We start from the raw sequence: 25,477 nt of genomic DNA, 5'->3' as shown, positions 1-25,477 counted from the left end.
GTGAGAGAGACACCTTGGACTCATCACAATTTTGAGCGCTGACGGGGGAATTAAACCAGGTCTGGATTCCATTCCAGGTCCACCCTGGAGTGGGTTTTCCCATCTTTTAGCTTTCCAGATGCAACATTGTAAAAATACACTAATTAATAAACGCCACTTCCATCTTGTTGTATTCCTACCCCAGGAGATGCCGCGATGCTTGCAAATGAGCCGTGGCAAATTAATTAGAACGCCCATTCTTTTGTTTGGACACTAATCCATCCAGCAATGCTACTTAGAGCGTATTGCTTCTTTTTTTTTTTTATGGTGCATTCTCTTGCAAACTGTTGCTCCCCTTTCTTACAGGACTCGGTGACAGGGCAGCCGAGTGCTTGCTCCAGATGGCCGCTTTTCCTATATCTAAACAAAGTGCTCATTAATGTAGTTGTTTTCAGCAAAGTATTAGCTGGGAGATGGAAAGCCTTTTTTTTTTTTTACTTAATCTATTTTACATGCAAGAGGAGTTGGATTTTTGTTTTGGCACTGTTGCAATCAATTAACTCAAATTGAATACTTCTTTATCACATCATTGCCAAGGAGGCAAATGTCCTCTGTTTAGCGAGAGAGAGGGGGAGGGAGAGAAGAGTAGGGGGGAGAGAGAGAGAGAGAGAGAAGGGAGGCAGAGCGAGAGAAAGAGAGAGCGCGAGAGGCTTACCCAAAGCGGTTGACTGTAGTCTGCAGATTGGACTCGCCACGCATGTCTGAATTCTTTCGCATCGGGCGCGCGAGCGAGGATGGGACGTTGGTCCGCGTAACTAATTACCATATTACTAATTCGGACTGCTGCTTTTTATTATTACTATCATTTCCACCCTCCCCAACGGATTTACAAAGCATCTCTTCTGAGCCTGCGATGAGATTCAACTCTTTGGACAGACTCGTGGATTGACGGTAAGCCAGCAGAGTTCATGTTTGCTTGTGTCATAGACAGATGGGGAGGGATAAAACACACTGTTGAACATGACATGGCAGACAAAATATAAGTGCAGTAAAAATTTTATCATCACTGTCACTTCCGACCGGCTCCAGTTTGTGACTTTCCTCTCCTCTCTCTCGCTCTCTAAAGGATGCGTTTATGCGTGTTCACCCCCCCCCCTTCTTTTTTTTTTTTGCTGTATCAACAATAGATTCTTGTTAAACACAATTTCACTTGATCCACGAGAACGAGTTTGCGAGCGGCTCGTCAGTTTTGCTAAATGACAAGCTGTTCGTTTTGTGGAGTCAGCGAGCGGTTTGCCGGCGTGCGCGCGCACGCCCCTGCGCACACGGACGGGCGCGCGCAAGCACATCGACAAGCGGGGTCACTGAGAAAAATCTATGACTGCCACCGCTTAACTACTGTGCCCGACAATATTTCAAAGTGACTGTCGGATAATGAGAATGTGACTCTGTGTCTTTCCTGACACTACATGAATATTGTGTGGGGTCTAAAAATAGCTTGAATTAATGTGATACTTTTGAGTCAACAGGAAAATAATGAAATGCATGATTGGTGTGAATCTTTTTTTTTTTTTAGCTTGCCACTTTTGATTGATTATCTTTGAAATATTACGTTAATAAAATTGTAATTACATGACAGTAACAATTGTCGCATGCGGACTGATTAATTAGCTTGTTATCAATTGATTGCACAAGGTCTTCAATTTAGGATGATTTTGCTTCCTATGTTGGCAATTTAACCGGAATTTACATGCAAGTCACACAGATATTTATTTTACTCATATTTTTAGTAAGTAGGTCCTCGTTAAGTGCTGCAAACTGTTGAACACCACTACAGGACTTTCACACCATTTCACCAATTGTTACTAAACGTCGTATTTAGCCGGGATTAAATGTTTGACCTTTTAGTTACAAGAGCCGAGCGGCATCACTTCTCGCTGCCTCCATGCTTCACTGCTGCAGCTGTTTTGCACTGAGAAATTAATTCACACTCTACAAAGGAAGAAAAATGCACATGCCAGGCTCGCTTTGGATAAGAGGTGACCCCGCCCCCCCTCCCCCCCAATGCTTTCAGCCTCCAGCACTGTAACCAGCTTTGATAGCTCAGACTATACAGTCAACCCAGCTTGACAGCATAAACGCAGACCGATTTTCTCCAAGTCCCCGATTTAACAGCGTCAATTTTAATGACGTTAATTAGGATTTCTGATTACATTGAACGCGTGATAACGCTCGGCTTGGCGTTAACCGTGTCTGATACGTCGGCTCAAGCTGCGAGTGATGAGAATTTAGTGTAAATTGTCGCGGGGAGGTTTCCATGCTGCTCCTCTCCAGTGTCCTTGAAAGAAATCACATTTGGAGGCGCCGGTTTTTCCTCCGGGTTATTAAGCTCCGGGCTCCACTGTATTCATTCATTTTGCTTGGCTGATGAGCCAAATGTAAATTAATCTATCATGCTCAATTTATTATCGGATAAACACACAATGAATTTGAATTTTGACCCTGCAGGGGTCAGACCGCACGATTGGCTACGCCATTCCGCAGTGTTTTATTATCTCCTTACAATGGAATTTTTTTACCTCAGGGCATGTACGCTCAACTGTCTCATATAATAAAAGATAAAATTACGCTCTAATAGATATATTGCCCAATCGTTCTGAGTCGTTCACTTGAATACCTCACCCCTGAGTAAAAGCAGAAATAACAGAAATAATTACATTTTATGGCTCTTATTACCATGTGGCACTATATCACGCAAATAGTGTGACACATACTGCCGCTGGAGTTTACAATGAAGTTTGCCCTTGATTAAATCATCAATATCAGGTTCCCAGTCTTTGCATCGATTAACATTTTAAAACAACAACCTTAAGGTCAGCCGCACACTTCTTGGCATCCCAAGAAGTGAGAGCCAATGTGCTCCATTTCAAATGTGTTGCATTACACAGATTACAGAGCGAGCTGCTTTTCATGATTGTGCACTTTGCATGCTTATTGCGCTGCGGATTGTGTTTCCGCATGCCTCGAATTCCATTTATGGGACTCTTTAAAATTCAGCCCTCCCGCTAGAAACTCAATTAAATACAGTACCGCTATAAATATATGAGCAGAAAGCGGCGGAGCTGAGTGAAGTACTGCGCGGTCATTCAGCCCCCTCACCAATCATCTGGACCCCCCCCCAGCACCGCCGCATAGCGACCGGTGGTCAATTTGAATGATCGGCCAGAGACAATGTGGGAGGCTGTCACGCAGGCCAAAACCGAGCCCGCTCTTGAAAACTATGTGTGCCCGGGACATCAAAAACGAGATTGTTTATTTGGACAGCGCCCGCTGGCAGCGGCGAGACGAGCTAAATTAGAGCCCTTTGTCTTATTCTGCATTACGCCCGCTCAATCCCGTAATGTTGTTGGCATCATCCCGGGCTGACACACTTTTGCACCGTATGCAATTTGCACATTGTATATTTTCCGGTTTTCCGGCACCGGTTTTCCCGCTTTGGAATCCAAGGTTGGAATCTCCCTGACCTAATGGCTTCCACTCCAATCAATAGCCACATGGCAGAGTCGATCAATAACAGCCGTACTAAACAATAACGAGGACCGAGAAAGCAACCTCCGGGCATCCCACAATGGAACTTTTTTGTAAATACTGTATGCTTAATTATATATCCAAAATACTTAGCTAATGCTAAATAAAAATGCAAGGATAAGGTCAAAAACGATGACACAGCCAAGTACATCAAAATGGAAAGATGGCTTGGGCAAATAAACACTTGCTTCGGTGTTTAGTAGCCAATAAAGGAGAGTTACAATATGTGGACGATTGCAAATCAAAGACCTGATCCCTTAATGTTGGTACGAGGAGAAAACAAAAGTGCCACGGCGGCTTTTGACTAATAACTGCCAGGTCGAGTGAGACTACTGGATTTTATGGTGTGATAAAATGTGTCCCATCCGCAAAGCAGTTAAAGAAGTTTCCTCATCTGATTTGACCGTGGGTGTTGTTTTTTTTTTTTTTTTTTGGCTCTAAGATGGAATTTTTGCTTTTTTACGTCGCGATCCTGTTGTGAGCTTCTACTTACAGTTCAATGTTATTACCGCCTATATAAGTATCCCAACACACGCATTTTGGCACCACATTGAAAAGCACAAAAGTGCCAGAAAGGGTGGCGAGTGGTGAAAGATTGGAGACATTGCAGCCCTCCAGGGAAAGCAGTTATCAGCGATACACAAGTGATGGGCAAATACATCAGCTCAAGTGCCACAAGCAGGTCGAGACGTATGGCGCTGTATTTCCTCAGCGTCTGGACGCCTTGCCGCAATTGGTCATCAAGAAAAAAATAACAGGTGGTAATACTCCTTTGGCAATACTTGCTAACCAAAACAGCAGCACCATAGCTTCTAAGCAGTATCTTGTTCCTTGTGACTGTTTGTGTCTTTTTATGCCGTTTGCTCGGTCCCCACAGCCCAATTCAAAACAAAACTCATTTCACCCTTAGAATTGATTTTACTCATTTATGGCCTTGTGTTTTCCATTTCATTTTCTCTCAATTTTATTCCTCAACGTGACATTCAAAGAAAAAAAATAATAATCATCATAATCGGGAAATGTTGAATCCTACAGAGCTGCAAGATTCCTCTGACAAGTAAACAGAAAATGTCTCAAGGCTCCGTATAAAGAGATGAGAGAGGAAAAAATCGTCAAGGCTGAATTTGCAACATTCTGACATGCACTTTGTTTTTGTCAAGTCGTTTCAATGCAATCTGTGTATTGCACATATAATTTCCAAACACCACATGCAGTTTTGAGTCCACTGGTACCAACCTTGCTACTTCACCTTCAAAAGCAGACTGCGATTGTGATTTAATGTCGCTGGAAGTCCAAAAGGATTCCAGAGTCTATAAACTTGTCTTATATACTGCTGCCTTTACAGTCATTGGAGAGCAGGTATAGGAACCAGTAAAAATGATCACTTGACCGAAGGCGGACTTACTTTGTTATTGTTATTTTGAATGCATGCTGCATTTCCATTTGGAAAAAGAAAGTCACAATATGTCTGCTCGGTCCACATAAACATCTTCCCTCGCTAATGCGTGAGCGTGCACACTTCTCTATGTGTAACGGGGACTGTCAGAGTGCCTCCTCTAATGAATACATTACTTTTACTCCGCTCATGTTTGCATCACTGAAAGAACGCGTGCTCCTGTCCAGACGGTACTTAACACGATGTATTGTGTGCTGTTGCCGAGCATACATTTGTGCGCTGAGCATGTGTTGGTCTGATGGGCTGGACGTTCCCGTGTGTGTGTCCGGCTTTTTTGTTTGCCCTGGACCGACGATGTTTCATTAATTTGGCAGAAGGTTGGCAGAGGCCAACCAATAAAAGTCGCTTGCAATTTGGGACTTAATGCAATAACGCTCGCTCTCGATTCACAGCAATCTGCAAATCGAAATCCCTAGTTTGAATCTATTCTGTCATGCTTTAAATAGCAAGGAGGTCTCACTCTGGAGTCATTTTTACAGGACTTTACACTTTGGGAAGACGTAGCAGACGTGCCTGCACGCAATTCTTCGTCTCCATATGCCGTCTGCAGTGATGTAGATGTTAATTAATTATGCCATGGTCCAACAAGTGAACAAGCTCTGCATGCAAAAATGTAACTCAGCCAAGGGGGTGAAAATACATTTTGCTGTTGATGGGCCGACCAGATTGAAAATCGATATTCAACTGAGCCCATGTGGAAAGTATACAGTAGTTAATAAGGAGCAAGGAGAATTTGTTTCTTTGGAAAACCACTAATGGTCGATATTTTTGCAGAAGGTGCGTTTTAATTGCGCTGTTGGTAATTAGACTCGGCCCAGGGACTTTGACACTAGACTTGTCGACACTCCACGTCGCAGTGCTCTCCGAGCAAAGCTGAGTTAATTGCAGCAGAAACGAACATGCGGCAGCAGAGAGAAGCTCGAGCCAAACGGGCATTGTCCCACACGCTGCCCGTTACAGCCCACTCGTTTGCTACTCGCTGGCCTTTGCTACGACGACACAAATTGTGAGGCATCTGAGGTGAGCTCTGTCATAACCTCGCCGTATGAGGGCCGGCTCTGCAGGATTAGCGCCTCAACCCTGAAAGGAATTCTAACAATAGCGTAAATCAGCATCAATGTAGATCACTTGTGACAGGGAGGGTCGGGGTGGGGGTGGGAGAGGGGGAGGGCAGGCTGCAGCCCCCACCGGTGGACTGATTAGTTCGCAGCAGCAGCCGCTTTCTGGGGAGATGCACGTTCTTGGCGTTGAGAGGCAGAAACATCTGCTAGTGTGTCACTGCCTCTGGGCTGTGGAGAACTTGTCTCGCTCTCTCTCTCTCGCTGCGTCTCGCTCGCTTGCTCCTTTCAGCCATCACTCCCCATAACCTCAACTCACCCCCTTGTTTCCCCACTCTCGCGTCTTGCAGCACTTAAAAGCTACATCAACACGCAAGCCGGCACTCATGTCGTCCTAAAACACAACGCTTGTGTCCACAAAGCGAACGGCACCGTGTCAACACATAAATGTTGCCTCACCTTTTTTTTTTTTCCTGTTTTTACTGATGTGCAGTTTCTCTCTTTTGCGTCTTCCTCGCAACATCCGTACTGCCTCTCAACTCGGTAGGGCGCTAATAGACGTTCAGAAAGCCACTCTACTCTGCAATTAGCCGTAAACCTACGGAAAAAGGAAAACAATGATAAATAAACATGAAACGATTCGCGCGCCTCGCCTGCCACACGAGGCACTCAATTCAAGGCTTGTTTCTTATCAACACTTCAAGGCCGGTTATTTCAAACACTCTTCACAGCACACTACACACAACTCCACAGACAATCACGACTCGACTCTCCCAGTCATAGTGGGAAAATACAAAAAAAAAGAACTAGAAAAACATCAATGCATTTTTTTTTGTACATAAATAAAATAGAGGACAGAATTAAGATTTTAGATTCAAAAGTCAACCCAACTGCAATTATATCAATTAGGGACGTTCAATGGCTTTAGTATCGGTGGCTTGTTATCGGCCGTCTCGACAAGTACCGATACTCGCCCATCACTGAAAACAAACTGTTTGATACATATTGTACTATTTTTTTCCCTGTCATGACAGTATTGCCGAGCTAAATCACAGCGCTTTGTGTAAACAAGGCTCAGAACACAACAGACACAAGCAGTTTCAAGCGTCCATCCCTCCTGATTTTTTGAAAGGCCCAAACCAGCCATTTACTATATGTGGGTGTTGTTCCTAGAAGCAGAGATAAAGCAGAGTTGGGTGCTTCATCTTTGTCCACACGGCTCTTTGGCTGCGTGTCCGAAATTTGCTGCCCACAGTTTCAAGTCAGAGCCAGAGACACGGGCTGCAGCCTCCACCGAACCGAAAAGCTTCATCATCCAGCAAACATGCTCATTTATCCTGACTTGGCTCGCAATATGAAGGGATTACAAAAGGAAAAAACACTTTTTTTTGGACTTCTTTGTTTTGGTGGCTTTGTCTGGCTCTCTTATTTCCCACTTTCTTCGATTTCAAATGATTTCTTTCTTCCCAATGTTTACACTTAATGAAACCAGACCGTTTGAGTCCCAGAAGCATGACGCCTTTGAACGTTATCCTTCGTCTCAGTAGATCAATATCAGCTATGTTGTGCAACCGTCTGCTCGTAATGACTAAAACTTTGTTGCAATAGATTTTCTTTCTTGCGTCAACATCTCAGTGGAGACGTGACGGAACGAGCAGCATATGGTTCCCACGGTAAATGCCTTTTGAATGCTGAATGTTGACAAAACGTCAACATCTCTTATGGCTCATAAAGCTTTCTCAATTTGAGAATTAAGGTCACGTTTACATTTTCCAAATTTATTTGTCAGCCACCTTGGCTAATCCAGACTTGTTTAACGATCTTGTGTTTCATCTAAGGGACAAATGATCGCCACAAAGCGATTGGGAAATAATTAACCAGCAGATGTCAAGATTTTAATGGCACCGATTAGTCAACACTTTGGTGGGGCTGTTTTCCTTGTAACAATCTTTCAAATCTAAGTGCTTTAGAGCGGCAGGTCAAAACAAACGTGGACTTATCATTAAGTCCTGCTGATGGAGTGCATCGTGAGAGCGGAGCGTTGAGTCAGATTCAGGCAAACTGTCAAACTGTTAGGTTTCATATTTGATCACGTGAATTGCTATCTAAAGTCGAGCAATAAAAATGCAGCAAAGACAAAAAAATCAATAAAACGCATGAATGAGGCAAACGGAACAGATGTGTTCAGTAAGTCTGCTGAATCTATCCCCGAGGCTTTGTCTCCATGCCAATACATGAGTCGACATTCTGTTTCATTTGGCGAGATATTATTGGCCGATGTATTCTCGGCAAAACAATTAGCAGACACAATCGCTGTACGTCTTCAAAACCACAGCAGAGTTCCTACAGATCCGGCCTCCGTGAAGAGGATCCAATGGAGCCTTTTGACTAATCACAGAGGAACTTGTTCATCAATATCCAGACTTAGCGCTAAAGCCCGGCTAAGACTTTTGTTCTGTTTCAGCAGCGCCGGCGTCAAGTTTTCCATCCGTTCCGACTTCCGCCCCAAATTGGCTATTTGGGCGAGTCGCTACATGGTTCCTTCCTTTCCTTCATAGAGGTTAATGGGTTTGCCGCCTTCTGTGTCACAGCAGGAGGGCTCTCATATGCAGTCCGCCCTCAGTCACCCGAGGTTAAAAAAAAACAAAAAAAAAAACTGAAAGCAGCGCTAGCTACAGCGCTAGCTATTTATGCGTACGTGGACGATAAATTCGTACGTGCGAGTTGTATGTGCACGACAGATTTCGCATGTTCGAAACCCAGCGTGAGCGAGCGGGAGACACGCTACGTCGGGCTGAAGTCAAACTGTAGGGAGATAAAAGAAGCAGGAAGAAGCTTAAAAGCGCGCCACCGCTGCAGGTGTGCGGCTGTGTGGGAACGATAGAACGCTTGTGTCGTTCATCGGCTTGCCGCTCACGACTGCGGTTAATTATTCACCGGGGTTGTGCTGCAGAGATGAACTGAGTGGCTCTGGGATAAAGGCACTGAAGGAGGAAGATGAAATTATAAAAGCTAATGATGGAACTCTGGCGGAATTTTAATTTCCTTAAATTGATTTTCAAGAGGTTCCCGACCTAACGAACACGGACGGACATTGAGAAAGGGGGAGGCGAGAAAGTCGGTTTCTTTTCACCCGGACGCTCTTAAGCATCATTGGACACTTTCACGTCCGTCCATTTGTTGAAGTCCCTTCTTGTTAAGATCAAATTCACAACCCCTTTCCCGGTTCACATCTCCCGAGAATTTCATTATCTAACAAACTCTCTCAAACACACAGGAAGCACTCAAATGTCAAAGCGATTGGAAATCCTGTGAAATGCAAACTGCCTGACAGACATTCATAACAAACCCCGAAAAATAAGATCCGCAGAGGATCCGAGAGCAATGTGACCTCATCATAACCGCAAATCACCTGAAATTAAAGACAAGTATCTCTTTCATTGCCATGGCAACCCCTGATAACCTACTTTAGTGGGCTATAATACTGCCTGGAAAGCTCGAGTGTGGTTAGCCTGGTGTCAATATAGACTGTGCTGTTCATAGTTTTTACAAGCACACAGTAAAACGAATGGCTAAGTAAGCAAATGCTAATGACATTGCATCACTTTACAACAAGAGGGTCGTGTTCTCCTGTTTGTCGGCAGCGTAGCGGAAAACTTACCATCGTTTCCACTACAGATGAGCATAGATTCTCCTTGCCATCTTGACGATTATCTAAAGAAACAGGAAAAATAATTAGTCATCCATTTTCCTCAGTTTAATGGCATTTAGGGGGAAAAAACACTCCTACTCTCATAAAGTTTAACTGGAACTCTTCTAAAACAAGTTAAATACATTTTTTAAAAAGCAATTTTGTGCAAGCCCAGTCAGTAGTTAATGTGCAAATCCCCATGGCAACCCATTTGACTATCATGGACATGTTGAGCTTATATTCATCCCGGAGGATAAATTCAATTTTCACTCTGCTGTTTAATTGGTATTGCATGCAATGCACCGCAAAGAACTAATTCCCACTGAGGATAGCAAGCAAGAAGTCAAGGGAGAGTTGCTCAAGGGTGAGAAGACCACATTTCAACCCAAAGCCATGTCCTTGTTGACTTAGCTACTACGGCCTCCTAAACAATACCCGAGGCAGATTCCACTATTCCAGTGGGATGGGCATTGAGCCCTGTGGGACTAATATCTATTACTGGAGCTTGGTTGGCCTTGAGAACCTTCTCTTTCTTGTCTTGTTTGCCATTTTGTACAGTATTTTCAAATGGTTTTACCCGGAGTAAACCACAAATAATAGAGTATATTATGCTTCATACTAAATTCCAACGAGAGCAGGCTCCTGCGTCTCATGTCACTTTATTCTCTCCTCCCTGTCTATCTATCGCTTGTCCTCTATGACCAACACGCCTCCCTGGCTATGCCTGTTAGCCTGCTAAATGTGCAGCGGGCCGTGGAAAAGAGCAAAAGGCTCAGTGATTGGCAGAGATAAGGCCTCTAATTAGAGGCAGTGATTGGGAGTTGCAAAGGGCGCTTTGCTGGTAGGCAGAGATGGAGGAGACAGACGTATTGAGGGCGCCCAACCCCGCCGCAATTAGACACACATCTGCTATCAACCATCAGTTCAGTGTCCTTACAACAGACGTTCTGACGCATGTCGCCTGTCAATGTCATTCATTGTCCCCGTTTTCTTTTTGCTTGTACAACCGGCTGACACGCTTGCTTATTGGTTCTGGAGAGACTTCCGTGAAGGAAGAGCAAGATAAATGGCCATCTAATGTAAGCATGCAGGGGAATAGAAAAATGAGAATAGACTCTAACACTTGGCTTAAGATCTTAACCAAGAATGGAACGTCTAAGGTGGAACAAAATCCAATCCTGCTTGAGAACCATAGTTGGGATCTTGAAGCAATTATTTCAACTTCTGCATCCCGAAATTTCATATTCTTGAATATCAAAAGGAGATAACTGCTGTAAAACGTGAAAACTGCCACCTCGCATTATTATCTTCTATCCGGTGATTATACAATCTGTACTGTTTGACCTTGAGCCGCTTTTATTACACTTGGATCATATAAATATATGCATGATTAGACTCAGACACCAGAACAGACATCGGCATAGATTTGTTTAATTTAGAAGATAATTGCACATGCAATAATGTTGTCCCGTTGTTTATGTGGACAATTAACATATTCACCGTGGGCGAGACGGTATGAGCACCGTGCTGAGATTTTACAGCCAGGGTGAAATGTCACATCATCTAAGCGCCAAGTTTTATGACTCTAATCTACTCTGCAGATGCAGCACCCACTAGCATGTTCCAAATGAAAGAATAGCACATTGTACTACATCAGGAGGCTCTTTGCCGCAGGGGGTTGTCATTCCATCCGTGCAATTTATGAGCTGATACTTCAACGGCCTAATTTAAGATACGGTGGAGTCATCATTTAGATAATCAACACTCGGCAAGTAAAAAACCCCGAGAGAAGTCGGCCGTGATGTATAAGCCGGAGCCGTGCAACTTCTGCTATCTGCTCCAGTCTTAAATCTTACAGTCTCGCATTTGGCAAAGGGCGGCACTGCTGCGGAAGTCCGTGTGGGCTTTTTGACAGTTGCACTAAAGAAGGCTCCAGCGTGGCGACGCAGGGGAGTACTTGAGCGTTGCCTTTAAGCAAAAGACATTGCTCAACACAGGCAGCGGCCGAAAGGGAAATTTTATCCGGCGGGCATGATCCATATCCGGGAAAGAGTCTAAGTGGTGTCCCTCCAAGGTGGCATAATATTAATTATGACCCCACTCTGTAATATTACTGCAGAAACATCTTTTATATTTCAGTCATATTCTGACAATGACTGTTTCATTCATGCGCAGCAGTTCTCTTAATGTGTGTGTTCCGATTCCGATCACTTGTTCTTGCTATCTCGCAATGTAAACATGAAGAATGTGAGCTCGGCTTGGAAAACGTGACCCTGAGGGAGACGTACTACTACAGTCGTTCGGCGTAATAGGGAAGCGGGAGATTGTTGGATGTGAGGGAAGGCTCAGCTTTATCCCCTTAGCGCAGGTCAAACAGGTTCGGAGAGATAGCAAAGAAAGCAGGGCGAAAATAGACGCTTTTCGCCCGGTGGGTGCTCGGCATTTATGACAAAAAGCAAAACAAGCAACGCATTTGTATTCCAATCATTGCCGCATTGATTTCTATTGCCCAGGACAGCTTGTAGAGTGAGACGTTTATTTGACATTATCGGTTCGTAGGCGGCAAAAGGCGAGCTACGGCGCAGTACATAAAACAAACAAATGCGTAAAAGGCTAACAATGCAGCGCAACGCTAGCAATGGTTTGTCCGATCAAAAATAAAAGTAAGGAAAAATTTTCCTGCAGCCCGAAAAACAACCGAGGTAGTCTTTTGGGTTGACTGTGTACTTTGTAATCTCATTTCTATTTTTTTTTCCAACTTCAGTCTGATCACAGTGACCGAGTTGACATGGCGACACGGGCATGAGTCATTTGATTAAATTACAGCCTATACATATTTATAGTACGGAGGGTCCTTTCGTGCTTTCAGACTGCACAATACAGAAAAATGAAAAGCGGTTTCTTCTAATAACAATGACGGCATGTTTTGTTGTTTGGGGGCAACTTTCCATGTGACTTTCCTCAGGTCCTGTCGAGACACATTTTATGCTTCCATCTTTTTGCCAGTGCTGGTGTTATTAAAGCATAGCTCGAGGGAGGCGGAGCCACTGGAGACTCATGGAATCGGTTACCGCAGGACAGAGTGAAGGCTCGCTATTTATGAATGGCCTTTAACTGTAAGGGAGAGATGCATGGCTCAATGTTCTCCGCCCCCCCCCCCCCCTGCCTTCGATGCAAAAGCATCCGTCCACATTAGCATATATGTGTGCGTGTTTGTAGGATGAAAGCGAGCTGGTGAAGGATAGCAGAGGAGCACCGAATTATTTATGATCGCTGTGCACTATAATTAGCAAAAACTAAATTGCATGTCAACACGGACGGCAGTTAATTCCGGCCCTGCTTCTGTCAAACGACATTACAAATGTTAGCGGGTTACTACAGCGGAAACTAACCATGTTGGTCAAGGGAAAATAAAAGAAGATTGCACAATGGGAGGCCGTGCCCTGAATTATTTTAAACCAAAGTGAGGGAAAGCGAAGCATAAATAAAGTCACAGTGGCATTTTGAGGTAATAGAAATCATTAACATCAACCCACTATATGCATGTGAGGTATTGTGCTTCCAAAAAAAGGGACAATAATTGATGGGTGTAAAATAATAATCACATTTAATAGGATATCTTAATGGTGCTTCTCCAGTCCTGAATGTGTTACTAGCTTGAAAGGCCCAAATTAAAAGGAGTTAATTAGCGGGCCCCATCTGCCTGCAAAGCCTTTGTGGGACTGTTTACATCCGACAAGTTGATGCGTTATTAGATAATACTCGGGCTCTAATGGTTGCAAATGTGACAATCTGGTGAGTGGAACGCTCTATCAAAGAGGTGCACCAATGACCCGGCTGTGTTGCAAATTAGCATGTTAATTAATATTTGCCTCGGGTATGAAGTGATTTGGCAAAGTGACACCTGTGACATCGTTTAAGATCAGTCAGAAAAGTGCGGCGAGTGGAATAGCCGAGCTTTTATTGTCAGAGCTAATAAGCCGGCGTGTTTTGCACGTTTGTGTTTTTGATGATGGTCGGAAATATGCAAATTGGTGTTTATCAAGCAAGTTTGCACACTGCCTTCATGGAATTCAATTCCTATTCATACTGTCTGGGGAATCATTTGAAAATGCCAGACTGGCCAATTTTCTGACATATAGAAGCGCTTTATGTAAAATATTTTTGGTGGTTTGGGAATTTTTTTTTCCAGTCACATTCTGTGGCTGAATAGGCTCGCGCCCTCGCAGAGGTCTGCCCTTTGAGCTGTTGTGACAGATTGATTGGCTGCAAGTCAGAGTCATGGCACCAGAACTCTTTTTGAGGTGTGAGATGGGGTGAACACATATTTTTCGCTCCAAAATGCCAATTTCCACTCTTGACTTTTTTTTTTTTTTTTAACAGGCTGAAAAGCTTGGAGGATTTTATTTCCCCTTCGCACAATGCGGGTGGTGAAAAATACAAAAAAAACATGAATGGCCACGGTGTTTCGTGGCACGCACTGGAGGAGTTTGCGAGCCGATTTTTTGATGTGATACTTCTCCAAAAAATTCCCACGTGACTTACAGGAAGGGAAATGTCTCACTTGGCCCATCATTAATCCTCGGCTGGTAATATTTAAATCCCCAGCTAAGCAATCCATTTTAACTCCTGGCTCATTAGCAGCGCATCAAATCCTCTCGGTATCGCATCTCCTTTGCCTTTTCATCAATCACATGCAACAGCAACCTTTGCTCTGCATCCTGTGTCTCTTTCCACTCATCCCGTTTTTTTTTTCGGGGGTGGGGGGGGTTCTCCCTACCCCTGCTGTTTCCTTTGCCTCCCACGACATATTGAAGGTGACAGGTGTGTGAATGTTTTATGCAAACTCTAGAAGGCTCATGAAGTCTTAGTACTTCATAAGATTTGCATCGGCACACTCGGGCTATTTCATTAACAACTTGATACCGTACATTGTTCTCGTGATTCAGCTGTTCCTGGCAGGTTATCATTCTGATGAATTTTTTTTTTTTTTTCATGCTGACATGCAGCACATGTGATGAATACCGAAGAAGTCCTGCGAGATATTTGTCTTTGAAAAGTCATTTTAGCCTCAAGTGAAATCGAGCAAGCAGTAATGCGGCGTGACTCGAATGCGACGATGGATTCCGTTCGCCCCGCGGGGTGGCCATGTTTGACATGGACAGGTGGAGGAATTGCAAGGTGGGATTAAGGGAGACAATTATTGACGGAACAATACGTTGCTATTTCTGCATAATTACTGTGAGGAAAATCCCGATGCTTGAATGAATTGCACGTATAGCCCAATTATTGTGACAGGAATATTGTATAGGGCAATTCAATATGGACGTTTACAATGGCGCCATCAGTGCGCCGGGGAGTTAAAATGATGGGATCATGTAGGAGGAGCATGCTAACAAAGCTTCCGTGTTTGAAATGAAATTGGGAAAAAATGTAATTATGGTAATCACGACGGCCTCAGTTGGACAAAATTACCAGTGAGGGATTGTTGATCCTTTTCAAATCAGTCGTAATAGGTTTGATTGCTGGCGGCACGATGCGGGTGGCGTGTCCACGTTGCAGTTCGGAGGTTCTTGCTTTTTAATCTCGGCATCATCAATCATAAAAGGGGAACGGACGGAAGATGAGACTTACTTCTCAGGCAACCTTGAGTCGACTTCCCGCTACATGTTTATCAGTGTTCTGGAAAAGAAGACCTGGAAAGAAAACACAAATGATGTTGTCGAATATCTGGATTATATTTATCATAATCTGCGCAGGGAACAAGTTGTATATCTGAATTTGTCATCTAAGTTGACATATTGCGTCATTTTTTATTTTATTTCAAGTTTAGATGACATTTACAGGACTTCTTGAGTGACTAATCTTTTGGGTACTTAACCTTTAGTTTTGGGAGCCAGGCTAATGTTCAGAAAATATTTTTTAAAACGAGAGAGAGAAGTAAAAGAGAAAAAAAAGATACAAGTAAGTAGTGCAGTCAAACACTCCTAAAAACTCTTACAGAACCCCCACACTAAGTTGTAATTGGTGCGCAAGTGTAAAAAGAAGATAACCACTGTACAAATCGATAAAACGCCGCCGATGCTAACATGGTTTTGGCTGAATTCCATTGCTGAGCACCATTGTGTGTTGTCGTCTTCCCGTCAGTGCTCATTTACTTTAGCTTTACTTCGTTAGACGGTTATGGTCGATGCTTAGGAACTCTGTAATGAATTGGCCGGGGAGTGGGAGGGACTTTAGAGTCTGACATTTCTCCAAGAGTGCAACTCGGTTTAAGAATAGAGTGAAAAGACAATGAATGTCCTTTTTGCTCGTCAAATTGGGTTACCTCCTTCAATCTCCGGACTGATACTTTGTAATTGCACTGCGGTCGATGGCTAACGCCCATCACGCAGGTACTCTAATGGAAGAGTAAAATTCATTTGAGAAGATTACTTGAACCCACCAGAGTGAGAGAAACAAATGGCTGGCGACTAAAGCCGCGAGTTTGGCCTACGATGATCTGCAGCCATCACTTATTGGCCGGTATTAAGTAGCGCTCAGTGGAAATTCTCCGAGCGACACGTGCTAAGCCACTGGAAATGGCGTCCTCTGGTTTGTGCGACGCGCATTTAATTTTAGCCGCATTTGATCAACACCCACCTCTATTTAGAAGTCGTGACAGCTCGGAGATAGATGACGGTTTATTTCCAGTTATGCGCGAGCATGTAGCTTTTGGTTCTTATCACACAAGACATGGTGAAGCAGAGTAAGACGCATCAGTCAATATAGTCCAATAACCTCTTGAAAAATAGCAGAAATAAGAAAATGGGAATGAAAGAGATGTGCGTGTACAAAACGGACTTTGAATGAAATGAATAGATGAAAAGCACAAAACGTGACATTGCAGTCTTGCCCGACCATTGTGAGTCATTCTTAGTTCATTTGTTGATCTCAAAAATGTTTCATAACATTCGTTTTGTAGGAAAGTTCACCTGGGAATGACCTTAGCACACTTGGCCTTGCTTTTGGAGAACAGTATGAGCAAAACATTAAGCGCAAAAGTGTTGAATGTGTTCAGACCATATAAAATGGAAAAAACGAATACCTTTAGTTGTTTTAATTTGCTTTGTCTATATTGGAGCGGGTCTGGTGTACAATACACGGACCACACTTGTTCCCTTGAGGGCCACTTTAATACGATTAGCAAACATGGCAAAGTAATTCCAGGCAAGGGAGCGAGATGTGTTTAATGATTTGGGTTGGAGCACTTGAGCCATGTTAGAATCGGAAGGGGATGGAGGCTATTATAGTTTAGCGTTTACACACACACAAAAAAAACAAATGCTGTCAGCAAATATTTAAGAAAGGTCAGGGTTCATTTCTTCTAGAAAATTCTGGTTCTTTGGTATTCACATCTTTTGTGCGTATTGGAACAACAACCAAAAAACTGAGGGTGGTTTACTGTGTCTTAAATTAAAAAATAAAAAATAATAAAAAACACTTACCTAGGAAGCCAAAATTTTCCAGTTCTGAACCTTTGAATCATTCACAAGATGCACCTAGACCAGAAATGAGCAAATTAATTGATGGATGCAAGATAGCAGTGCACATCGAATCTTCTCAACCACAAAAAGAAATGTTTTTTTTAAAACATCAAAAATGACTTGCTCTCAACATTTATTAGCATCTCATGAATGCCTCTAAATTCAAAGCCACTCTTTTGAATGATAACATTGCTTCTAATCAATTCATTAGGTATGAAGCATCTCATCTTTTTTTTTTCTTTCTTCAATTTAAACAGCAAGGTGATGCTCCGTCTATATGTGCGTGCGGTCTTCCTCCACATAACATGTAAACGATTCGCAGCATTCTCCTAATCAGCCAATTAATCATCGTTTTAGGAGTGTAATCTCTCTCTTAGGCTGCGTTCGACATAATTTGGGTTTTATACATTCATACCCATGCTTGGATTACTAATGAGACTGTTTGGCAGACGTCGCCAGTGATGTCATATAACCTCGTCACAAAGTTAATCTAGCTTTCATTTGAACTGCCTGTAAATTCCTCCTATCATACTGAGAGGAGAGATGGAATGTCATATTTGGCTACTCATTTGAAATTGCAAAGTTGTAAACAACCAAAATGTCCTCGGAGGGGTGAAATACAGAATTCTACATTTATTTATATATTTTTTAAATAAACATGAAGTGTTGTTTTGGTCAAACACACTGAGTCATCATGCATTACACTTGCAAATGGGTTTAATATCAATACTTCAATCGCCTTGTAGGGTGCGGTTCTACTTATGCGTAAATTCAATGTGCTTACAGCAACATTTTCAATACTACAAGGGAAACTTAAGAGCTTCACACCGAGCATGATCACTTGAATCGATAATTCAAAGTGATTTAATTACCTTGAAGTTGGAAAGCACACTAAGAGCGGAAGCCAAATTATGATTTAAATATTTATATGTGTCAGGAGATGACGAAGCTTTGTGTCTTTCTTTCCGTCGTAATTAATTGTAACTCTGAATGCCGAGGAAATGTGTCAGGGACTCCTTGGATATCTTTTTTTTTTTTTTTTTACAAAATCAATTAAGTGACACACTTGACACGTATTGTGCACCTTAAGTGGTACAATTAAAGAAAATATCTCAGCAATTTGTAATATTCCTGACTCCACTGATTTTCCTGTACTCCTCTCTCAAAGGGGAAAACGCATTAATTAAAAGTTGACATTTACATAATAAGTAATATTAATAAAGTCACAAAATAACCACATGCCTACGCAAATACAAGCTTATTACACACAAAATTGAGGTCTAATTGGTCATGAATTGTCTACATTAACGAAAAGTACCAAAATGATTTAACTTACATGGCTTTTTCGTCCACCATTTTATCAGCCTTGGCATCATTAGACTCACCAAAACACCTGCTACGCTCGTGACGCACCAGCCGTCGCTAACGATGCGTTCAAGAACAACTCGGAAATTAGTGTTATGGCATATAAAACAGAATTGCGATTGTCTTAATGGCTGTAAAAGTGTGTATGGGAGGTCAGCGAGAGGGAGGATGAGTTTGACGTTGCAATTACCTGATTTATTTGCTATTTTATGCTTCTTCTAGACAATATCATCATAGTTATTTTTGTCGTAAATAATTTAAACTGTAAGAAATAAAATGCCAACCTCACATTGAAGAAAGATGACAACATAAATTTTGCCTCTTTAGTGATCGTCATTGTTGGCTGTTCTCACATAAAGTCAGCTGGAATAGGCTCCAATTTACCCGCAACCCAATACGCATAGGCCCCTGCAGTAAAAAAAAAAAAAAAAGATGGATATTATGGTCTTCTTTTTTTTTTTTTTACTTCAAATTGCAAAATTGCATGTAACAGAAACCACGCTTACTTATTTTTACTGCAGTGGACCAAAAGTATTTTACAGCACTACTGTAGGATGTCATGTTATTTATGTACCTTATGACGACCGACTTGGAGTACCTCGGGTACTGTTTTGAAGTGAAGTATGCGGCAGCTCTATGTGGCATGAATTTTAAATAGACCAAAGCACACAACATATCACCAACAAATGAAAGAAAATGAAACCAAACCAGAACAGCAAGTACATTTTATTCCTACAGCACAAAGTGCTTCATGTGGTTAAAATGCAGAATTAGTACGATAATAGATTTAATTAAAGACAAAAGCAAATCAGAACAGTCTTTCTGGAGTGCTTCTCTAACCTGTCTGCCATTTTTTTTTTTTTTTAACAAAGGGATTATAAGTTAAGGTTCAGCAATATACTGCACCATAATTCCTCACTGGGTGTGCACATGTGATAAAGTCCAGTAGACACCAATGAGCTATTTAAATTTACAACAGCAGCAGCCGTTGTTATACTTTGGAAACTGCCACCCCCACTACACACAGGAAATGAAGTATTTGTTTATTCATTTGCTTTGGCTCAAATTGAAACTGTAGTGCAGGGTAATGATGCAGAAAAATGAAGTGCAAAAAAAAAAAAAAAAAGAAGCAGATATGGGGTTAAGTAGCTTCTTGTATGTGGCTTGGGAATGAGCCGCTCCGATCAAAATGACACCGCCGGGTGCAGTGTGCTAAATGGAATTTCATTTGAGGATAAGGAGGCACGCGGCTTCGATGACCACAGACACATGACACACTCTTGAGAGAAAGGTGAAGCAATCTTATTATACCTTGTCTTGTCCTATATGCATTGGTGCCAAGCTGACACATCACTTGGCTGCTCGCGTGTGCAATGGCTGCTGGCAATGACAACTGTGTTATATACCCTGTGGTGCTGACAGCTTTCTCTCTCCTCCACCTCCTCCTAAACCACCATCCCTCCCTCCCTCTATCCCTCTTCTTCATTTCATCTCGCTCCAGGCTGAGGGGAAGCTACCACGTGGCAAGAAGGAGGAGGGAGAGGCAAGGATGGATATTCAACCTGGTGTAAGAGCCTCCCCGCGGGGATGCCGGCGTAGGACGCAAGGCCTCCCGGGCCGTTGACCTGCCGTCTGTGTGATTTATGGCGGTGTTGGGAGGGGGGAGGCTCCAGGCCACTGCAGACTCCTCGCTCTGGGTGCACCGGCATCTGCAGGAGGCATACGTGGAGGGATTCTAAGCCAGGCGTGCGTAAATCCACGAGCCGGATCGCTGCTTTGTACGCAGAACTCCTCCCTTGATATTCCTGCACTGCAGCAATCCCCCGTCTCACGTCTGTTAGACCAAGCCGGCTGTGGCAGTGTGTGTGGATTACCATCAGTCATGGCGTGTCGGCTGTAGAGCTCCGCCGCTCGCGGGGGGCGGGCCCAGCGAAATCGATGGAAGTAACAAAGTGATGCTCCAGTACTGGCGCGCCCGCTCGTAGTCGGACGTTAAGACAACCCCCCCCCCCCCCCCCGAAAGGTGTCAAGTGTGAGCCAATAGGTGCCCCCGCCATGGTGTTGCCGCCTCCCGATAAACGCCACGTGTGCTTGACCACCATTGTCATCATGACCAGCATGGCCTTCATGGACGCCTACCTGGTGGAGCAGAACCAAGGCCCGAGAAAAATCGGCGTGTGCATCATAGTGCTGGTGGGCGACGTGTGTTTCCTCATCGTGCTACGCTACGTAGCGGTGTGGGTCGGAGCCGAGGTGCGCACGGCCCGGCGGGGCTACGCTATGATCCTCTGGTTCTTGTACATCTTTGTGCTGGAGATCAAGCTGTACTTCGTCTTCCAGAATTGCAAAGCCGACAGGAAGAGTCTGGAGACAGTGGCGCGGAAAGCATTGACGTTACTTTTATCCGTGTGTGTGCCCGGTTTATATTTGGTTCTGGTGGCTCTCGACAGCATGGAATACGTCAGGACTTTCCGGAAGAAAGAGGACATGCGGAGCCGTCTCTTCTGGGTGGCGTTGGACTTGCTGGATCTTCTGGACATTCAAGCCAATCTGTGGGAACCCCAACGCACGGGACTCCCCATTTGGGCCGAGGGCCTGATGTTCTTTTACTGCTACATCTTGCTCCTCATCCTCCCCTGCGTGTCGCTCAGCGAGATCAGCATGCAAGGCGAGCACATGACCCCCCAGAAGATGATGCTTTACCCGGTCCTGAGCCTCGTCACCATCAACGTGGTCACCATCCTGATCCGAGGCGTCAACATGGTGCTCTTTCAGGACAGCCGCGTGTCCACCATCTTTGTGGGCAAGAACGTGGTGGCCATCGCCACCAAGGCTTCCACCTTCCTGGAGTACCGTCGGCAGGTCAAGGAGTTCCCTCACCCGCAGAACGCCATGGCTATGGAACTGCAACAAAACTCGGTCGGCCACACGCAGACACTGCCCAACGCTACCGCTTTGCCGCACGAACCCACTCCGGCGCAGGACGTCATTGACACATGACGCTCGACGTTGGAATGAGTAGGTTGAAGCTTCACTAGACAGAAGAAAAAAAAATATGGGGGAAGGGGAAAAAATCATCTACAAACTTGGTCACGGGACAAATTCAACTCCTTAGCCAGGGTACCACCATCATGTGTTTTAAAAGTTCAGACTGCGCCGAGAGACTCCAAAACCCAACGGAGCAGGAAATTTATGTTGTGTAAAAAATGTGTCCCTCTCGCTTTAAGTGTCTTCTATTTTCTAAAGGTCACCGGTACCAGCACCAAACGAGGCAACGTTTAGCTTCCCCCGTTTCCCTCCAATTGGGACAAAAAAGGAGCAGACGTTGACAAACGGCCACGGCGAACCACTTGGCGCGTTGCGGCAACGGGTCGATAGCGGCCCGACGCTCGGCCTTCGTGCGTTTGTGTTGTGTAACCTGTGGAAACCGCAGCCTCGGGTGCTTTGGAACTACGGGTTTGATTAAAGCCAAGCACCGCAGCCGCACTGCGAGCACACACACAAAAACACACATCATGTCGGAAGAGCATGCACACAATTCTATATGCCTGCAAGTATGTGTGCAAATGTTTACCACAAGTGGGAGGGGCCGGGGGCGGGGTTATTACAGGTCATTTTGTAACACAGGTGTGTGTGTTTATGTGTGAAGTGCAAGTGAGATAAAATTGTGGGTTGATGTCTGGAGGAAGGAAAAAAAAATATTTCTCAACTGTGCATTCCTCAAAATGTGTCAAAAGTAAAAAAAAATATAGAGTGTTTTGTTCACAGAGATAAAAAAAAAGAAATTAAATATGTGCAACAGCCTTTAGTTTCATTCCTAATATTGTTGTCGTTATGATTACGCTGTACATTATCTACGAGCGGGAGGCCAATGATGTTTTAATAAAGATTACTGATGACGATTCATTTTTATATTCTTGGAATTCAATTTGGAGGCCGGCAGATTTTTTTGTCCACAAATTAACGCAATGCAATTACTATTTATTAATGTCATATTAAATGTTGTTGACCGTGTTAATAATTTCTCATAATAATTAGCATACCAAAATATCTCCATTTCTGCAAGCGTTCACATTTTTAACTGAAATCACAATGTCCCACTGGCTAGTTATTTTTAGAACAGGCCCACGAGCTTCTTTAAGTTGTCCTTAGGTGTGAATGTTTACTGCTACGTTTGCCAATTTTTTAATGAAAAACAATATTGGCAGCAGCTTTAATTACATTTGTTTTACGTTGCATACTAAATTCCCCCTACCAAGTCGCAAAAATAATTAGCCCGCATTTTAAAACCTCACCTAGGACTCCTCAGCGAGTCATGAAGGGAAATTTGATCTTCCTCTTTATCCAAGCGTGCAAAAATCCAAGCCAACATACGTTTAAGTGGATTCTATATAAATGTTATGGCCGCCAAACAAACAACGCAACTGGTGTAGAAAAGTTGCCAAGCAAGCAAGAGTAGAAGGCCACCAACAACGTGGAGGGCATCACTCAGTGCTGCGTAATTGCTCGCAGATGTCTGAGCCTCCATGAAATGTCCCGTTTCCTCATTTGGAACAAAATGTCATCTTATATATATATTTTTTTTTTAGCCCGAGCGCAACTATTCACAAAACTGCTTTTGTCTCGATCTGACTTCAAATGAAGCAATATTTTGGACAATCTTCATTTTGTCATCGGATTTTATTCCAAACACCATTTTGTCTGCTGTTGTGACAGTTAATCTCGCTTTGTCAAAGTATTTAATTACACACCAAAGCGAGGTCTCAACTCGGCAACAACTGTAATTGTGTTGCTATTATCTTTTAATTCACACCAGCAGTTTATGTCGCAGTTTGCCCCGCTGCTGTTAAATCTGTTTGTATGGAATCTGTTCAAAGGCAATTAAGAACCAGAGCCCGAGTTTAATTAAGAAAATGTCTCTCGGGATATTTGAGGCCGACCATTGATGGTAATCTGTCGGATTTCACTGTCGGGTTTAGGCGCGATTGTTTTAATGAATCTTGTCCGAGTGAAGGTAGGAAAGCAAATGAAAAAGTTAAATAATGCATTTGCCAAACGGATCACCTTTCGCAGGCCCCGTAAGCGAGTCATCCATAAACTCAGTATTCCGGATTTTCATCTTGCTTAGATCCGGCATCTCTAGAAGTGCAAAGTCCCTCTGTAAAATAAAATCAAAGTCACTTAGACGAGCGGAGCCACTTTGTGCGGGGCATGCACTAACTAGTGCTCATTTTGTCCACTTACTTGCTTCAACGGTCCCACTTTCAGAAGGAAACATCTCGTGTGTCATCACGCGCTGGTCGGAAACACTAATCTAAATGCAAATCACCCTCGCTCACTCATAAAACAGCTGCTCGGTTGTTTCCGACACGCGTGTTAAACGCTTTAGTTGTGCATTCCCAAGTCTGTCCGTGGACCTTATCAATTTTACATCATATTATAAAGTCAGGAGGTATCAGATTTCAAAAATAAAAGCGACCCCACCACTCTTTTGAGACGAGCCTCCGGCTTGGCCATATTGTGTTTCGTCAACTCACGCAGGCATTTGCAACCGTAAATATTGAACAGGTTTAACATTTGGAAATGTCGGCCGTGACTGTTTTCTGAGTCGTTCGCCGCAGATAAAATATCACTCTTATTGCAACCACGCCGGGACAATCGCTCCGGGTGACCTTTTTGAGACAACTGATGAATGGGTCTTTGATGACTTTTAGAAAAAAGAGAAAATGCTCAACGTCATCTAGCACCTGTTAAAACAACAATGCTGCATGTCCTTGGTGTATGGAGACAATTGGATGGAAAAAGTTTTCCAGACAAACAAGCCGCAAGATAAAAGATGAGGGCAACAGCTCGACGGCAGATATAAAACAAAGTGAGGAAACACATGTAAGGTTCCCAACACGCTATGTCCATGCATCGCTAGCAAAGACCCCCGCTAAGACCGTGTGGGCCAATGTGATTGAGTTCAAAGGGGGCCGCTTGCAATAGCAGAATCTTGAACGTGATTCTTGAGCTAAGCCGGTAGAAACGTGGTCTATGACCTGGAGCTTGATTGGAATCTAAATGTGACGCCGCACCACCACAGAAGAAGAAAGCACGCTTGTGATGATGTGTGTTTGAAGAATTTCTCCTGCAGCAGAGGCACAGCGAAATATATATATATATATATATATATATACTTTTTTTATATTAATATTTATGAAATTATATTATATAATATATATTATTTTTTAAATGACATATCATTTCAAAAAAATGTGAATTCTTACAATAAAACACATCACAACTACATTACATCAAGAGTAAATCCCGTCGTGTGCACGATAAACGAGTACTTACACTTATTTGCACTAAATAGACAACTAGCAGCTATTTGGCTAATTGAACAATTTACTCAATCGCTTTGCAATCGGAACAATTTCAGTCATGCTAACTAAGGGCAAGTAATTAAGCAGGAAGAGATGAAGCGTGGGTTATCGTCACATACGCCGGCATCTTCTCAAAAGTGCATGTTGGCTTTATTTTCGTCTAAGATGTCCCGAGGTGTGAATGTGAGTGTTAAAAGAAGGCCAACGCCTCCCCACCACAAGGCTACTTCAGGGAGGTCGCCCAAAGTTCAAACGCTCTAGGAGATGAAGTGATGGAGAAGTATCTAATTTTATACACACACTAAATGTCCTGTGTATGTGATTAGATTTTTACAAAATGTTCACAACTTGTTCATTAACCTAATTAATTTAGTTTGGCTCCCATTGTCATTTTTATTGATGAACAGGAAGTGGCTGTTGATTCCACCATGGAGGGCGGGGGCAAT

General features: G+C 43.3%; 1 protein-coding gene and 1 long non-coding RNA gene across 4 annotated transcripts in view; one reads left to right on the top strand and one right to left on the bottom strand.

The window, feature by feature from the left end:
* LOC125990120 (uncharacterized) overlaps positions 1–18,694 on the bottom strand; it is a 49,017-nt gene extending 30,323 nt beyond the window's left edge. For 2 of the 3 annotated variants that reach the window (XR_011085997.1, XR_007488818.2), the window contains exons 1-4: positions 18,635–18,694; positions 17,260–17,313; positions 15,407–15,468; positions 9,743–9,795 (exon numbers count right to left, since the gene is read on the bottom strand). This is a non-coding gene — a long non-coding RNA (uncharacterized lncRNA). Of the gene's footprint in view, positions 1–6,546; positions 6,680–9,742; positions 9,796–15,406; positions 15,469–17,259; positions 17,314–18,634 lie in introns of those variants that run through there. The other variant, XR_007488819.2, reaches the window with a different exon arrangement.
* tmem121ab (transmembrane protein 121Ab) lies at positions 683–22,565 on the top strand. The gene is made up of 2 exons (XM_049756867.2): positions 683–930; positions 20,165–22,565. The coding sequence occupies exon 2, from the start codon at positions 20,719–20,721 to the stop codon at positions 21,661–21,663; it is 945 nt and encodes a 314-aa protein (XP_049612824.1). The 5' UTR covers positions 683–930; positions 20,165–20,718; the 3' UTR covers positions 21,664–22,565.
* Positions 22,566–25,477: the final 2,912 nt, after the last annotated feature.

The sequence above is a fragment of the Syngnathus scovelli genome, chromosome 20 (assembly GCF_024217435.2).
Source record: "Syngnathus scovelli strain Florida chromosome 20, RoL_Ssco_1.2, whole genome shotgun sequence".
Classification (NCBI taxonomy): domain Eukaryota; kingdom Metazoa; phylum Chordata; class Actinopteri; order Syngnathiformes; family Syngnathidae; genus Syngnathus; species Syngnathus scovelli.
This window is presented reverse-complemented; position numbering and strand designations above follow the sequence as displayed.

Excerpts from the sequence above, each read along its gene's own strand:
- tmem121ab (XM_049756867.2), top strand. The coding sequence starts at position 20,719 with ATGGTGTTGCCGCCTCCCGATAAACGCCACGTGTGCTTGACCACCATT.